This window comes from Spermophilus citellus, assembly GCF_964194105.1.
Source record: "Spermophilus citellus genome assembly, chromosome: 7".
In the NCBI taxonomy this organism is placed as follows: domain Eukaryota; kingdom Metazoa; phylum Chordata; class Mammalia; order Rodentia; family Sciuridae; genus Spermophilus; species Spermophilus citellus.
Window position 1 is genome coordinate 39,183,531 of NC_138188.1, and position 18,133 is coordinate 39,201,663.

Here is an 18,133-nt window from a genome sequence, read left to right on the forward strand (position 1 = left end):
TCATGAGAAACAGTGTGAGAATTTGGTTTCAAATTACTAAAATAGCTACAGAAACTTACTTACTTGGCCTGGAAAACTTAACAGTATACTAGCTGCTGAAATAATCAATAGTCATGGTGTACTGTGGAAAAGAATAATTTTTACAAGTTGAACTACATAAAAAAACATATCTATTGGAAACCACAGTCTCCCTGACAAATTGCACTTGAGATGGCTGAATGCATTGATTGAGCAAGGCATTATTATTGGTTCACAGGGACACGGACACGGACACACACACACACACACACAGAGACACACAAATACAAAAGCAGCTGTGGATTGCTGACATTCTTGACTACCAGAACTATTTTCTACATTTTATCCCCCTCTTTTTAAAAGAAGGATCTGATGTCTGTTAACTCAGTGAGCTAGCACTGAAACTTGGGGCCTGTCTGTGTGATCTGTCCTGTTGCTGGAAACCTGGTCTGTTCCAACCATTTCCTACTGCTTCCTGGTAGGAGGAGGACAGTGATGAAATTATGAATTAAGTCAGTGTGAAAAATATGCACTTTTAGAATTTTAAGCTTTATTCTGACGATCAAAGGGAGTGCCTGCAGAAATGACTGCTTCACTGACAAAGCTTAGAGAATGTATGTATACAAGGTATTATTTGCTATCTGTACAAAAAGAACAATGAACTTCTGTGGTTGATTTCTTTTTAAAGACAGAGAATGTCTTTCACAGTAATTATTCTCTCTAATTAATTAATAATCTCCTACAGTAAAAATACAACTTGGAACCAAGATAGTACAAAGAAACAGAGCCCCCCTTGAAATCTAAGAAGCCTGGTTACTTTTAAAAAGATGGTTTGAATAGTGGGAAGAAGCATGAAAGAACTAACTTCAGTGGAGATCTGCACACCTCTATCCATCTCATGGAAGGTAAAAATCAGATGACCAGTATAAAAAATTAATGGTTTGTTAATATAAATAGATGATAAATACCCCATAACTTGACCCCAATTCCTTGAGCTAGAAAACACACTGATGGATGTCTATCTACAGTTTCCTTCTGACTGCCTCTTCCCCTTAAAACTAAGAATGCAGATTGGTCTAAAACCAGAGTGAACACCTGATCACAGCAAATAAAATAAAAAAAACTTGCATCGATGGTTCTTTATCCCTTCCATCAATAGGGGAAAAAAAATCTCTTAATCTTCCCTACTTACCTGTTTAAAAAGCAAGCAAAATCTCAATTAGAAACTAAGATTTAATACAGGTAAATATAATTTTTCATGCAACTGAATCTTGGACATTAAAGGCTTAAATATACATGATATTAAATCAATTAATACACTTTATCTGTCAAAGTATGAAAACAAGGTAACGACTAGGTGATGCAAGAAATTGTTTACAGGAGGAGTGAGACTGAAGAATCAACCTTCAGTATTCACTTAACTTGCTAAAAAAAGAATTGTTAAACAAGGACATTTAGAAATAATATTTCAGTGAAGAGAGAAAAGATTTAAATAGATTAAAATCCTCTAGTTATGTGGAAACATGAAGTAATCTGAGGAGTCTGTCCCTTCTGTGCCCTACATAGTCCACCATTTCCACAAAAAGTCCAATAGTTTAATGAGCATTTAATTTGGGAGTGATTTTGGTCCATCCCATCCAAAAGAGCAAAATCTTGTTTCTCAAAGTCTAGTCGTTTTTCAGATGCACTAGACCCCACCAGACATGACTATCAATGGATCCTGTCCATTGATGTCTAACGACCATCATGCTATAAAGACGGACTCTGCCACATCTTTCACTGGAATAGGTGTACAAGGGAAAAAGGATAGAGAATGCCTGACCACTGTCCAGCCATTATAGAGCTCTCTCCCATTTCTCTTCAGTCTTGACTGTTAGAAAAATATGTTTAAAAAAGTACTTTTACTGATTATTCATAATGAGCTTGCTGGACTCAAACATGGCATAAGTGCCCCCTGGGGTTCAATGGCACTATGTTTACTAAAATTTCTCTTGGGAGTTTTCAGATGGTCTGTGCTCCCTCCTCTGTGTTTCATACAGATGTAGGCCAAGTACTGTTGATAGAACTGCTACACAGGAGTGATGAGTGAGGCAGTTCTTGAATGCTGGAGTTTGTACAGTTTGGTGAGGTGACAAATATTACACTTAAAAGTAGAAAGAGGTTAACCTAACATTATTGTCACAATATAACTTTTCCCTTGTACCCCCATAATAAATGTCTCATTTTAAAGCAAAGAGAGAATTTTTGAGGCCCCCCATAAAGATAAACATTGAGAACTCCTTGAGCCTCATCACTTAACACCCATTACAGATAGAGACAAGGAAATGATGGGAACTGTGGACAAACATCGGAGCCTAGGAAAATGACAGAGAAGAATGATAGAAACTCATATGACCATAATACATGACAGATACAGACCATTTATCTCTATACTAAAGGCACTACTAATATACAAATATCTGGCTAACATTTAGAGACACTCTGAAATCAGCCATTAGAAAAAAGGAATTCATTTAGTTCAATATCAGCATTTTAAAAAAACACACGACTTTGACACTCATGGCAGAGTTTTCAATGAGCTAAATGAAATCAGATATGATAATAAGCAGCTCTGTATAAAGACTGTGGCTCCCACTTTTAAAAAAGTACGATAACTTTCTTCCTTAAAAATATAAGCATATCACAAAAACTAAAAGATAAATATATATATATATATATATGTGTGTGTGTGTGTGTGTGTGTGTGTGTGTGTGTGTGTGTATAGGAAGATACAAACCCAGGCCCTGGTACCACTGAGAAATTTTCATAAATTCTAAATCATTTCAATGGTTTGAACAACACACATCCACACGTGACATGCAAAGACAGAATGCCAGTGTCACTGACCAGCTGAGCATACAGCTCAAGGGTAGAACTGGAATGAGTAAAGAGCATACATCACAAACTGCCAACGGTGTCTGTACCACAGCGCACCTTGGAGTTGAAAGTTAGAATTCCATCAGTTCCAGGAACAACAATGAGCTCTCATACATGTTAAGTAAGCAAATAAAAAGCTATAGGAAAGAACAACACAATTTAACAACATGATTAATATTTTTGTACTTTGTTCTATTAGAAGAGTAATTTGTAATCATTGTACCCTGTGGATTTAGAAACAATTTTATTAGAAATTACTAATGCTGGTTCTTGAATAATCTAAAAAATTATAATTACTCAAATTTAAATTGCTATTTATAGTTCTAAGCAGATGGATGAAATATTCTGATTAGTACTCTATAGTTGCTTTGGTACAAAATTTAGAATAAAGCAAAACTGGCAGCACCACAACCAGTGTGATTACTTCACAGCAGGTCTAAAGGACCCTCAGAGATAAGAGCACATAAATACAATACACATAAGTAAGAACCATTCTCTTGATAATTTTGTTACATCATTAAAAAGAGAAATAAAATCCACATCCAGAAAATTATATTTTAGGCCCAATTTTCATGCTTCATTTAATTATCCCTCAATGATAGTGTAAAAGACGTTTACTATTATTGCTAATATGATGTCTACTTCATAGTTCAAGGAAGCTTCTAATGAGGCCAATGGTTAGAGTGGTAAATTTTAATGCTTAGCCCACTGAAATTCATTTTAACAAAAGGTTTAATTTAGTATTTTTTCTTTTTACAACTTTATTGAGGTATAATTGACGTACAACAAACTGCACATATTTAAAGTGCACAATTTGATATATAGTCTTTTAAATGGCATGAAAAGTGCCTGACGACTTAAAAATTAAAAATATTCAAACATATTATTTTAAAATAGTACATTTATGAGATATGGATTTATAAAAGGGTGATGGAAATAAAAGAAATTATTTTAATTCCCAAGTACCAAATTTATTCAGAAGGTTTAGAAATGCCAAAATTGACAGCCAGTTTTCTTGATTTTCTTCTAGAAGAAGAGCTTGGTGTTGACTTCTGATGAGATGTATTGTGGCCTTGGGAGGCAGTTTCAACTTGAAAAGAAGATGCAGGTTGAGCAAGCTGAGGGGACTTTAAAGGGCCTGATGAGCTTTCCTGTGGAATCACTCTGGTGTCATCAGAAGAGCTGGGCTTGCTAGTCTGAAGTGGAGTGGCTTGAGAAGAACTCTGGGCCTCCTTATTCTCAAAGTTCTTTTTGTTTGCAACTCTTTTTTTGGTAACCTTTAAGGAATAAAAGCATTATTAACCAGTAGTGTAGGAGAAAAAAAAAAACTATTCAAGAAATATTATAAACCATGCTGCTAATATTTGTCAATCACTGCTGATTTGTGACATCTACTTATAATTTCCAAATCAGACTTTAATAATTTTTTATATATACTTTTAAATTTTTTTAGTTATACATGGGCACAATATATTTATTTTGTTTATTTATCTTCATGTGGTCCTGAGGATCGAACCCAGTGCCTCACATGTGCGTGGCAAGTGCTCTGCTACTGAGCCACAACCCCAGCCCCAGACTTTAATAATTTGAAAAACTCAGTTGCAAGAAAATATTAAAACATCTTCCATAGCTAAAATTTTAAAAAGTTATATTTCTTATTTTCAATCACTTTGTATTAGAATACTGTATTATTACTTGCTATAATCATTACTATTTTTAGAACACAAACTGAGCAGGGACCAGGTCAGATGCATCATTACATTTTCAGATCCTAGACCAGTACTAAATTTCTTTTCTTTTTCTTCTGAAAAAAAAAATGTGGATGTCTCCTTAATTTTTAAAAAATTTTCCCCTATTTTTTATTGGTGCATCATAATTATACATAATGGTGGGATTCATTGTTACATATTTGTACATGCACAAGAGGAAACAATAATTTGGCCAATATCATTCCCCAGTATTTCCCCTTTTTCTCCCACACTGGTCCCCTTCCTGAACTCTGCTGAGTTCCCTTTGCTTTTCAGATAACAACCCCTCCTTCTGTTTCCTTTTTCCTCTCTAGCTTCCACATATGACCCTTCGCTTTCTTTTTTTTTTCTTTAAAGAGAGAGTGAGAGAGGAGAGAGAGTGAGAGAGAGAGAGAGAGAGAGAGAGAGAGAGAGAATTTTTAATATTTATTTTTTAGTTCTCGGCGGACACAACATCTTTGTTGGTATGTGGTGCTGAGGATCGAACCCGGGCCGCACGCATGCCAGGTGATGCCGCTTGAGCCACATCCCCAGCCCAGACCCTTGGCTTTCTGAGTTTGGTTTGTTTTACTTAACATAATATTAAGTTCTTTCCATTTTCTGGCAAATGACATAATTTAATTATTTTTATGGATGAATAAAATGCCACTGTTTATACATACCATATTTTTCTTACTTGTTAATTCACTGATGGACAGCTAGGTGATTTCATGGATTGGTCATTGTGAATTGTGCTGCTATAAACATGGGTATGCATGTATCACCATAGTATGCTTTAGAATAAATAAAAAGAACATGGGTATGCATGTATCACCATAGTATTCTTTAGAATAAATAAAAAGAAGTGGTATAGCTGGATCATGTGGTGATTTTTAAGGAACTTCAATACTGATTTCTATAGTGGTTATATGAATTTATAATCATACAAAGTGTAAAAGTGCTCTTTTTTCTCCACATCCTCTACAGCATTTATTATTGTTTGTATTCTTTTTTTTTTTTTTTTTGATACTGGGAATTGAATTCAGGGGTACTCAACCATTGAGCCATGTCCCCAGCTCTATTCTGTATTTTATTTAGAGACAAGTTCTCATTGAGTTGCTTAGTGCCTTGAAGTTGCTGAGGCTGGCTTTGAATTCTTAATTTTCCTCTCAGTCTTCCAAGCCACTGGGATTACAGGTGTGTGCCACTATGCCTGGCTTGTTTGTATTCTTTTTATTTTTTTTTTGTATTCTTTTTTTAAAAAAAATTTATTTTTTAGTTGTTGTTGGACACAATACCTTTATTTATTTTTATGTGGTGCTGAGGATCAAATCCAGGGCCTCACACATACTAGGCGAGTGCTCTACCAATGAGCCACATCCCCAGCCCTATTTGTATTCTTAATAGCTGCTATTCTATCTGAAGTGAGATGAAATCTCAGTGTAGTTTTGATTTGCATTTCCTCAATTGCTGAAGATGCTGAACATTTTTTTTCATATATTTATTGGTCATTTGTATTTCTTCTTTTGAGAACTGTCAAGTTCATTTGTCTATTTGTTAATTAGATTTTTTTATTGTTATTTTGAATTCTTTTTTTTATTCTATTCTGTAAGTTCCCTCATCACATACTTTTTTTAAATTGTTGTTTCCTTTGTAGTACAGAAGCTTTTCAATGTGATGCCATTCCATTTATTAATTATTGGTATTAATTCCTGAGCCTGTAATATTGGAGTGCTAATCCTACATTTTCTTCTAGAAGTTTCGTAGTTTCTGGTCTAATTCCTAGGTCTTTGATTCATTTTAAGTTGACTTTTCTGCAGGTTGAGAGATGAGGATCTAGTCTCATTCTTCTACATAACCAGTTTTCCCAACACCATTTGTTACAAAGGCTGTCTTTTCTTCAATGTTTGTTTTTGGTACCTTTGTCAAGTATCAGACAACTGTAAAAGTGTGGGTTTGTCTCTGTGTCTTTTATTTTGTTCCAATAGTCTGTCTTGTTTTATGCCAGTATCATGTAAGTTTTTGTAACTCTTTAATATAAGTTGAAGTCAGGTATTGTGATGCCTCCAGTTTGAGTTTTTGTTTTTGTTTTTTTTTTTTTTAGGTGGGGGGGGTTCTTAGAATTTCTATGACCATTCTGGGTCTTTTATTTATTCCAAATGAATTTTAGGATTATTTTTCCAGTTCTGTGAATAATATCACTGGTATTTTGATGGGGATTAAACTGAATCTGTATATTGCTTTTGGTAACATGGCCATTTCTAACAATATTAATTCTGCTGATCCATGAACATAGGCGGTCTTTCCATCTTCTTGAGTCTTCTTCAGTATTGTATGGTTTTCATTGTAGATGTCTTTTACTTTCTTGGTTAGATTCAATCCTAGGATTTTTTTTTTTGAGGTTATTATGAATGGTATAGTTTTCTTGATTTCTTTCTCAGCAAGTTCATAACTGGTATGTGAGAAAGCTACTGATTTTTGTATGTTGGTTTTGTAACCTGCTACTTTGCTGATTAGCTTTAGCAGACTTCTGGTGGAGCTTTTTGAATCTTTTAAATGTACTATGTCATATGTAAATAGTAATAATTTGACTCTTTCTTTTCCTATTTTCATCTCTTTTATTTCCTTCTTTTAGAAATTTCCTTCTCTTGGAAATGGCTAGAATTATGATTTTAAGGTTAGTTCCTTATCCCTAGTTTCTTCAGTTTTTATCATAAATGTGTGCTAAATCTTGTCAAAGGTTTTCTCTGCATTTATTAGGATGACTATGTGATTTCTGTTGTTAGTTCTATTTATGTGGTGAATTACATTTATCAATTAACATATATTAAATCATCCTTGCAATACTGAAATAAAACCACCCTGTCACAATGCAATCTTAATATGTTGTTGAATGTGATTTGCTAATATTTTATTAAGGAGTTTTGCATTTAGATTCATCAGGAATATTGGTCCTTCTTGTGTTGTTATCTGGTTTTGTTATCAGGGTGATACTGGTTTTTCACAGAATGAATTTAGAAGTATTCCACCCTTTTCTATTTCATGGAATACACTGTGGAGCATTGGCATTAGTTCTTTAAAGGTCTATTTTAGGGGCTGGGGTTGTGGCTCAGCGGTAGAGTGCTCACCTAGCATGTTCGAGGCCCTGGGTTAGATCCTCAGCACCATATAAAAAATAAGTAAGTAAATAAAGGTATTGTGTCAACCACAACTAAATATATATATATATAAAAGGTCTATTTTAGTCACCTTTTTTACTGCTGTGATCAAAAGACCTGACAAGAACAATTTTAGAGGAGGAAAAGATTATTTGGTGCTCACAGTTTCAGAGGTCTCAGTTCACATGATTCTGTTGTTCTGGGCCTAAGGTAAGGCAGAGCACCATGCAGAAGGGTGTGGAGGAGGAAAACAGCAAGTGATGGGATTGGCGAGGGATGTTGAGCATTCTGCTCACCAGGGACGAAATATAAACCCCAAAAGCACCCCCCCCCGCCCCCCGCTCCATGACCTATCTCCTCCAGCCACATCCTACCTGTCTATATTTCGTGCTTAGTTAATCCCTGAATGGATTAATGCACTGATGAGATTTGGCCCCTCATAAACTCAGTCAATTCATTTCTGAATTTTCTTGCATTGTGTCACATATGAGCTTTCACAGGACACCTAAAATCTAAACCATAATAAGGTCTGATAGAATTTAGCTAAAAATCCAGCTAGTCCTGGGCTTTTCTTTGTTGAAATTCTTTTAATGACTGTTTCTATCTCATTGCTTGTTCCTGATTTATTTGGGTTTTCTCTTGTCCTCTTCACTCAATTTGGCAGAGAATATGTATCTAGGAATATATCCAATTCTTCTAGATTTTCTAATTTATTGGGATATAATTTTTCAAAATAATCCCTAATGATCCTCTGGATTTCTGTGATGTATGTGATGATTTTTTTTCCTTTTGCATCTCTAATGTTATGAATTTGGGTCTTATCTTTTTCTTTTGGTTTATTTGGCTAAAGGTTTTATTCATCCTGTATATCTTTTAAAATAATTGACTCTTTGTTTTCACTGATCCTTTGTAGGCACTAATGGATATAAACTTTCCTTTTAGAACTACTCTCATAGTGTCCCAGAGGTTCTGGTATGTTATATCACTATTCTTGTTTGATTCTAAGAATTTAAAAATTTATCTTAATTTCTTCTAGTATCCGTTCATCATTCAAAATTATATTGTTCAGTCTTCATGAGTTTATACAATTTCTGTAGTTTTGTTTTTGGTGTTGAGTCCTAATTTTATTTCATTTTGATCAGATAAGATTCAAAGAATTGTACTGTTCTTCTTGTATTTGCTGAGATTTGTTTTGTGGCCTAAAATATGGCCTATTTTGAAGAAAGTTCTATAAGCAGCTGAGAAGAAAGTAAATGATGTTGTATGGAACATTCTATACATTTCCGTTAATTCCATTTGATTTATAATATATTTTAGATCTGAAGGGTCTTTACTGATATTTTGTCTGGACATTCTATCTACTCATGAGAGAAATGTGTTGAAATTACCCAATATTATTACACTAGGGTCCCAGACAAGTAGTGTCTGTTTTATGTACTTAGGAACACCGATGTTTGGGGAATAAATATTTACTGTTGTATCTTCTTGTTGGATTGTTCCCTTTGCCAGTATGAAGTGACCTTCTTTGTCTCTTCTGATTATTTTTAGCTTGAAGTCTGCTTTGTCAGATATGAGAATAGCTATTCCTGCGTGTTTCAGGGCTCCATTTGCATGCTATACCAAATTTCCTCATTTCAATTTCAGCCTGTGGCTATCTTTGTCTATAAGGTAAGTCTTTTGAAAACAACATATAGTTGGGTCTTGTTTTTTTTTTTTTCATGTGTGTGTGCATTTCCTTTTTTTTTTTTTTTTTTTAAAGAGAGAGTGAGAGAGGGGGGAGAGAGAGAGAGAGTGAGAGAGAGAATTTTTTAATATTTATTTTTTAGTTCTGGGCGGACACAATATCTTTGTTGGTATGTGGTGCTGAGGATCGAACCCGGGCCGCACGCATGCCAGGCCAACGCGCTACCGCTTGAGCCACATCCCCAGCCCTGCATTTCCTTTTTAAATTTTCTTTGTACTGAGGTTTGAACCCAGGGATGCTTTACCACTGAGCTACCTACCCAGTTCTTTTTTATTTTGAGACAGTGTCTTATTGTTCCTTAGGGCCTAAGTTACCCAGGCTGGCCTCAAACTTGAGATCCTCCCACCTGAGTCTTCCAAGTCATTGGAATTATAGGTATGTACCACTATACCTGGTTGTGGATCTTGTTTTAAAATGTATTCTGCTAGCCTGTGTGTTTTAATTGGAGAGTTTAGCCCATTTACACCCTATGTTATTATAGAGATTTTTATTCCTGCCACTTTTTTTCTAATTTGACTCTATTTCTCATTTGCTTAGCTATTCTTCAAATAAAATCTGCCCACTTGTAAGCTTTAGGGTTTGTTCTTGAGTTCTTCAGTATATGGTAGTTAAGTATTTCCTGTAGTGCTGGCTTAGTAGTAATGTATTCTTTTAGTGCCTTCTTATCTTGGAAGGTTTTTATTTTTCCTTTGATTTTGAAGGGTAACTTTGTTAGATAAAGTAATCTTGGTTGAGTTATTTTCTCTCAGGGCCTAGAACACATTATTCCAAACCTTCCTGGAGTTTAGAGTTTGTGCTAAGAAATCAGAGTAATTCTGATTGATTGGCTTGCCTCTAAATATAACTTGATGTTTTTATCTTAAGGTTTAAAAAATTATATTCTGGTTATGTATGTTAGGCATTTAAATTATAATGCGTTGTGAAGAGTTTCTTTCTTTTTTTAATTTATTTTTTTGTAGAAAAACTCAGGGGCACTCAACCACTGGGCCATATCCTCAACCCTATTTGGTATTTTATTTAGAGACAGGGTCTCACTGAATTGCTTAGCACCTCACTAAATTGCTGAGGTTGGGTTTGAATTCGCAACCCTCCTGTCTCAGCCTCCTAAACTGCTGGAATTACAGGTGTGGGCCACTGTGCCTGGCAAGAGTTTCTTTTTTGATTTTGTCTATTTAGGGTTCTGAATATCTCTTATATCTGGATGTCCATCTCGTTCTCAAGGTTTGGAAACTTTTATTATTTCCCTGAAGAGGTTATTCATTCCATTAGCATGCATCTTACAATCCTCTCTAATTCCAATGATTCTTAAATCTGGTCTCTTAATGTTGTCTAAGAGGTCTATTATATTCTGATCATGGTTACTTCTTTTCTTTAATATGTCTGTTCTAGGCTGGTTACTTCATCTCTAAACTCTGAAATTCTATCTTTAGTGTGGTCTACTCTATTAGAGAGACTTTCAACTAAACTTTTTAATTTATTTATTCTGTTTTTTATTTTCTAGATTTGTTTGGTTATTCTTCAATAACTTTATCTCCTTACTGAATTTCTCATTCCTCTTCTGTACTGACCTCCTTAATTCATTCAATTGTTTTTCTTTGTTCTTTTGGAATTCATTGATCACCATTCTTTTGAATTCTTTATCTGGTATTTTATCCATTTCAATATCTTTGGAGTCAGTTGCTGGTGAATCATAAACTTTAGAAGGCATTGTGTTACTTTATTTTTTCACATTTCTTGTATTCATGGATTAGGTTTTATGCATAATTGGGAAAGATTTTTTTTCCATTTACATGTGGACATTTTTTACAGAACAGCCTTTTATTGCCAGAGTAGGTCTGGGATAAGTGATTTTTTTTTTCCCCAATATATTTTCAAGCAGGATTTGTAGTATAGTTTCCCTGCTAGTTCTTTGGTGATTTAGTGTATTTTGACAGAGTGTATATTCTGTCAGAGCTCGAGGATTCCACTTTCCCTGTAAGTCTCAAAGCTTTGACTGGGATCCTTTTTATGGGTCTGGCAATTGTAATATATACAGCACAGCATGTAGGTATATCTTCTTGTGACAGCTCTTTTTCACTTAATAACTCTTTATTCTAAAGGAGTATGGCAGTGATCTAGATTGAGATCCCTCATAGGTGTGGTGTCCACAATCTTTTTGTTAATTCTCAGTGTTTTTGCTATAGGAATAGCTGTCCATGGGTGGTCCTGAAGGCCTCCAGTAGCCATTCTTACTTGGGGCCTGGTTGTTCATTTGGATTTTTTGTCTCTTCTTTGTATCAAAGTATTATTTAAGTCTGAGCAAGGTACACTGTTCTCTTGGCTGGATATCTCAGCAGCAGAGTCTGTACCCTGTGAACTTTTAGATCACAGCACCTCACAGAGAAGGGGAAACACCAACATCAACAACAGAAGCAAACAATATATAACACTAAAATACCTAGTTCCTACTATGACATTTATAACACTAATTATCACAAAAACAAGAATGGTGGGGTCAGCAATTGCCAAGAGCAAAAATGATAAGTAGCTGTGAACTAGATCTGGCATTAAATAGCAGTTGTCAATTATGCCATACATAGTATTAACAACTGTAACAATATGAATGGTAGAGGCATTAGCCAAATAGATCCAGAGATGGTAAAAATGCAGTTATTTAAGAGAAAAGAGATGTAATAGGATGGTACCTATAATTCCAGCGAATGAGGCAGGAGAATTACAAGTTCAAGGCTAGCTTCAGCAACTGAGTGAGGCCCTAAGGGAGACCCTGTCTCAGAATAAAAAATATGAATGGCTGGGGATGTGGCTCATGGGTTAAGTACCTCTGAGTTCAATACCCAGTACCTGCCCCCCCTGCAAAAAAAAAGGTTTAGAATTGTCAAAGTGTGAACAGAGAGAAAGCAGGAGATGTAGCAAGTGATGGCTATTGAGAAGAAGGAGGAAAAAAAAAGCAGCAAAAGTGAAAAGAGAATAAGAGAATTTAGCTATTAGTGAAGAGAAGAGAAAGAAATAAAAACAAATAAAAACAGAATGAAGGGGCTGGGGTTGTGGCTCAGCAGTAGAGTGTTCACCTAGTATGTGCAAGGTGCTGGGTTTGATCCTCAGCACCACATAAAAATAAATAAATAAAATACAGGTACTGTGTCCAACAACTAACAAAACAAAACAGAATGAAAATAAACAAAATTCCCTTCTGAGAGATAAGACAAAGAAAAATAATCACAAAAATGCTAAAAATGAGACAAAATAAGCAAATATTCATATATATATCCACAAACCAATCAGCATAGCAAGAACATGGAAAAAGTAAATTTACTGATATCTTGTTACCACTGAGGAAAAAGGAGGGGGCTGAGCTCCAGAGTCAGAGATGCAATGAGAGGCAGAGGACCCAACCCACACCTCTCCAGTCAGGACTTTGCCCCTCCTCTCCTTAATTTACAGACAGTTACATCCTCTTGTGTCACCACTCCTGGGCAGACTTACCAACCCATTTGTCTAGCAACTTTCACCCTCTCCAATGTCTGGGTTGGGGAGGTCCCTGCAGATCAATTTTCAAGTCAAGAACAGAAATTGTTAGGGAAGAGGGATGTGCTGACCCGAGAGGCTTCTCACCCATCCTACAAAAGGCAGTATGATACATAGCAAAAAACCCCCCAAAAACAAACAAACAAACAAACAACAACAACAACAAAAACAATTGATTGCTTAGAAGACAGGGTCAAGGGAGGCAGCCAGGCTGACAGCACTATACCAGGGAAAGCGGATGGGAGAGTCTATCAAGGAATCCCCCTTTCCCCAGAGAATCAGGCAAAGGAAAAAAATTCTTAATGAAAAATAAAGGAATCACCTCCACTAAGGTGGTCAAAACTGTTGATGAGGATGATCAATGTATATGCCTCACTTCATGTTTCTTCCTGAGCTTTGTACCCCTTAGAGCAAGGGCTAGGGGTTGTTAACCCCTTCTTCTTTTTGCTTTGTTCACAGAGCTGCTAGCTACAAAGGCCTAAATTGAAGTTGGTTGAAATAGTTCTCAACTTCCCTTCTCACCATTATAAGAAGTACTCTTAACTGGAGCTCTGTTCAGACAGAGCAGGTACGCATTCCCAGATGGGGCTGCTGCAGAGTTCTAAGAGGGAAGTTCCAGTGGCTGTGACTTATCAAGCCTTTGGGACTTTGTTGGGTGGTATCTGTTCTGGAGAGATTTATTCAACACACCTCTAGGACTGGGCAAATGCAATCTCTGTTGGGAGTCCAGATCTCAGAAGCCTCCTGAGAATTCTACTTGTAGGGTGGGGGAGCCAACCCTCCACAAGCCTCATACACTCCACTGTCCATGAATACAGCTTTCTCAGTCTCAGTTCCCAAGTATAATCACACCAACTATTCCAATTTCCCAGCCCTCTGCAGCTGGTCATGTGAGCTGCCAGACTCAAAGGGAAAGGGAACTGCACTCCCCTCCATATCCTTGACTTGAATCACCCTGGGCACAATCTCCTTTGTGTTTGTTTCACATAATAAAATAAAGGTACTGTGTCCAACAACTAACTTTTTTTGCTAGGTACACCATAGGCCACATGGTAGGCACTTGCAGGGACAGTATGGCAGTGTATGCTGTGATCTCCTGGCTACAGCATGGCCAGCCTCAAGATGGCTCCGCTTCTGCTCTCTGCTCGCCAGTTAACAGCCAGCTTTTTTCAAGCTGTGCAGTCAGTCACTAGTTCAGCTAAGTTTATATTGCTTTTCTGTTCTATAAGTTTTCTGTGCCAAATCTGTCAATTGTGTTTCTCTGTTTGTGCACCCCTTCCCTCTGAGGTGAACTGGCACTGCTGCTGAAAGTGGCTTGGCTCCAATGTACTCTTCTTGGGCTTTGCTCACTGCACCCGAATTTCTAAGTCTCTAAAAGACTCAGCCCATCCATTATTGAATTTTAGTGAACTCCCTCTTTCACCCACCTTGCTGAGAAGCAGTACTTGAATCATGAGCCACGAGCAACTGGAAATACAGTCTTCCTCTAATCGGCCATCTTGAATCCTCTTTCTCTCTCTCTCTCTCTTTTTTTTTTTTCTAGTGCTGGGGATTAAACCCAGGGACCCCTGCATAATGCTAGGCAAGTGCTCTACTTCTGAACTATACCCACAATCCCTAGAGCTGGATTTCTAGATGGCAATGAATAAGTAAAACAAATAAATGAATTTTTATTGACATTCTTTGAACATTTAAAACAATAATTCTCTTTCTAGGCCTCACCTGCAGAGGTATGAACTGATTGTGCACTCCACCTGGCATTCCTCCAGCCATGGGTATGGTCCCAGAATGTGATGTATGATGGAAGGGCTTCCCAGGAACTGGCACTGGTGGTCCCCATGGCATTGAGCCAAAGAGATGAGGTGAAGGCATCATATTAGCTGTTAAAAATCACAGAAAATCTTTCTCTTAGTAAAATTAAAGCCCTGAAATTTAAGACATCTTGCTTCTAAACTCCCCCACTCCTTAGCAAAAGGCTTACACCTAATTAATGTTGTTTACATCATTCAACCTCAGGATCTCTTCTTAGGACTGCGAACTGTCTAAATAAATGAATGTATCTGGACTGCAAAGACCAATAGTACCATATGCTGACAGGAGCTGTAGGAATACCTGGAGTTATGTTTTAAATAAATCTTGCCTGCCCTCAATGCTAAATTGCTTCCATAGTGCTCCCAGATTACAACAAAACCCCAAAAAGTTCAAATCCTAAAATCCTAAAATCTGATCTCTTTCATATGGTATGTAGAATCTTGCTTTTCTTTCTTCTAATGTTTGTATTTCAAGGATTTTTTGCTTTGGCTTCTTATTAGCAACACATTATATCAAAGATTCTGAAACCTGATTTATCTGTGTGAGCTACTTGGGGAGCTTGTGAAATAGACTCCTGGGCAGACTTACCAACTTGGACCTACTCAGTCAGACTTGGAAGGCTCAGGAATCTGTATTGCTAACAAGCTCCTCAGGTGATCTGTATGCAGATAGCACCAGTGCAACATATGGGAACTACCGCATTTACCAGTGACAAGACAACAGCACATTGCTACTGAAGAAGATATGAAATATGTTCAAACCTTCTTCTCAGAGAGATAACAAAGCACTTATATTTTAATTAAAATGCAGATACTTGAGAAAAATATTTCCCCTCAGCAGAGAAAAATTGCAGTATATATCAGTGTTGTGAATTATACATACACAAGTACTAGATGCAGAGAATTTTTTATTAATTAATTAATTAATTAATTAATTTATGCATGCAATACTGGGCATTTTACTGCCCAGCTACATCCTCAACCCTTTAAAAAATTTTTTTTTAAAAATTTTGATAAGTTCCTAAGGATGGTCTTGAACTTTTGATTCTCTTACCTTAGCCTTCTAAGTAACTGAGATTGTAGGTTTGTGTTGCCAGATGGTAAAGAAAATTTTAAAAAATGGTTGGGAAAACAGCTCAGTGCTAAAGTGTTTGCCTAGCATGTATGAGGCCATGGATTCAATTCCAAGCACACACACACACACACACACACACAAAAAAAAAAAAAAACAATGTTAACCTTATGCAAAGTTTTGCTTCATAATTTCTCCAACAAATCACTGATATAAATGTATTTTTCTCTATATTTTTTATTTACTTTTTTTGTTTGTTTTGTTTTTGAGCAGTACTGGGGATTGAACTCAGAGTCACTCTATCACTGAGCCACATTCTCAGCCCTTTTACTTTTATTTTGAGACAGGGTCTTATTAAGTTGCTCAGGCTGGCCTCAAACTTGTGATTCTTCTGCCTCAGCCTCCAGAGTTGCTGCAATGACAGGCAAGCACCACCACCCGGCTACTGGATTCATTTTTAAAAGTGAAGAATCAGTCAAAATTAATTCGATGAATTAACAGTGACATTAGTACACTGAGCCTTGATGAAAACATTGTTTATACAGTCAAAGGAATATCTGTGTAGTATAGTAACAAAACCATGGGCTTTGAAAACAGTCAAACTTGTACTTGGAATAACAATTCTGCTACTTAGTAATTATGACCTTAGAGAAGTACTTTTTAACAAAGATCAATGTATTACATATACACTGTACTTCACATAAGTTTTCAACATAAAACAATAGCCACATGTTCTATTCCAGGTTTAATTAAGTTTAGATGTTCATTTCCATACTGCTCAATACTGCTTATGCTCCTAATGAGTAATTTATCAATTTTAAGCATTTTTAGAACTATTGACTGGCTATATAGATCAAAATTCAGTTCTTTTGCATTACCCCTCACTACTTGCCCTGTCCTCCTAATATATGTATATATTTGCTTAATAAAGTGTTTATGATACATAATTGTTTAAATTTTGTCACTGCAAAGCACGATTGTCTGATTATGTTTCTTTTCTTGTAAAACTTTATATTCTGGTTGGAAATTATCTTTTAAAAGCTGCTTAGTCTTTTTTGTATCTATTTTTTAATGTTTTTTCAAATGTTGCCTGGCTAGCAGATAATCTGCCTTACTTGCCAAGACTTCCTTCTGCTTCCCAGTTGGAAGTAGTTACTTTCTAGACTTGTTAAGCAGCCGGCATCCTTACATCCTTTACTTGAGTATATCAGATCTATAGATCTGCAACTTTTTCTTTTGGTCTCATGGTTTTCTTCTTTCTAAAATTATTGCTTTGTTTGCTAAAACAGGTAATCCAGTAACTTTTTCATTTTTATTTTTCTGGTACTAGGGTGCTCTAATATTGAGCTACATTCCTAGTGAGAAAGGTCTTGCTAAATTGTGCAGGCTGGTCTCAAACTTGTGATCCTTCTGCCTCAGCCTCCTGAGTCACTGGGATTACAGTGTGTACCACTGTGCTTAGCTCCAGTAACTTCTTAAGAAAGGGTACATAGGAAATAAAATAAATTTATATGTCTGAAAATGCCTTTACTTTTGCACTAGATTTACTTTAGTTATGTAGAGAAATAGAAGATAATGGGGTCTTATCTTCCCTAGGTGCCTGCCCCCCATTGTGAATTAGAACCCACATATCAAAGAAAAAAATCTGGCTTTTGGTTCTTTGGGATTGGCTTTTTTCACTTACCATAATATTCTCTAGTTCTCTCCATGTACCAGAAAATGCCATAATGTTGTTCTTCTTTAAGGCTGAGTAATAATCCATTGTGTATGTAGCACATTTTCTTTAACCATTCATCTGCTGAAGGGTACCTAGGTTGGTTCCAGAGCTTAGCTATTGTCAGCTGAGCTGCTATAAATATTGATGTTGCCATGTCATTACAGTATGCTGATTTTAAGTCTTTTGTGTATAAACTGAAGAGTGGAATAATTGGGTCAAATGTTTCTGAGGACTCTCTGTACTGCTTTCTAGAGTGGCTGCACTAATTTTTAGTCCCACCAGCAAAGTATAAGTGTATCTTTTCCCCTACATCCTCACCAACATTTATTTTTTCATATATTTGTTGTTCAATTTTTCTCCGTTTACAATGATATTGGCCTTTGGTTTAGTGTATATATCTTTTACAATGTTGAGGTATGTTTCTAATATCCCTAGTTTTTCTAGT

General features: G+C 36.1%; 1 protein-coding gene across 2 annotated transcripts in view; it reads right to left on the reverse strand.

Annotated features, from left to right (window-relative positions):
* Nucleotides 1–537: 537 nt before the first annotated feature.
* Nucleotides 538–18,133, reverse strand: part of XRN1 (5'-3' exoribonuclease 1) — a 128,569-nt gene continuing 110,973 nt past the window's right edge. For both annotated transcript variants that reach the window (XM_081301676.1, XM_081301677.1), the window contains 2 exons: nt 14,811–14,968; nt 538–4,211 (listed from right to left, as the gene is read on the reverse strand). In XM_081301676.1, the coding sequence (XP_081157802.1) occupies nt 3,906–4,211; nt 14,811–14,968 (464 nt within the window). In that variant the 3' untranslated portion in view covers nt 538–3,905. The remainder of the gene's footprint in view (nt 4,212–14,810; nt 14,969–18,133) is intronic.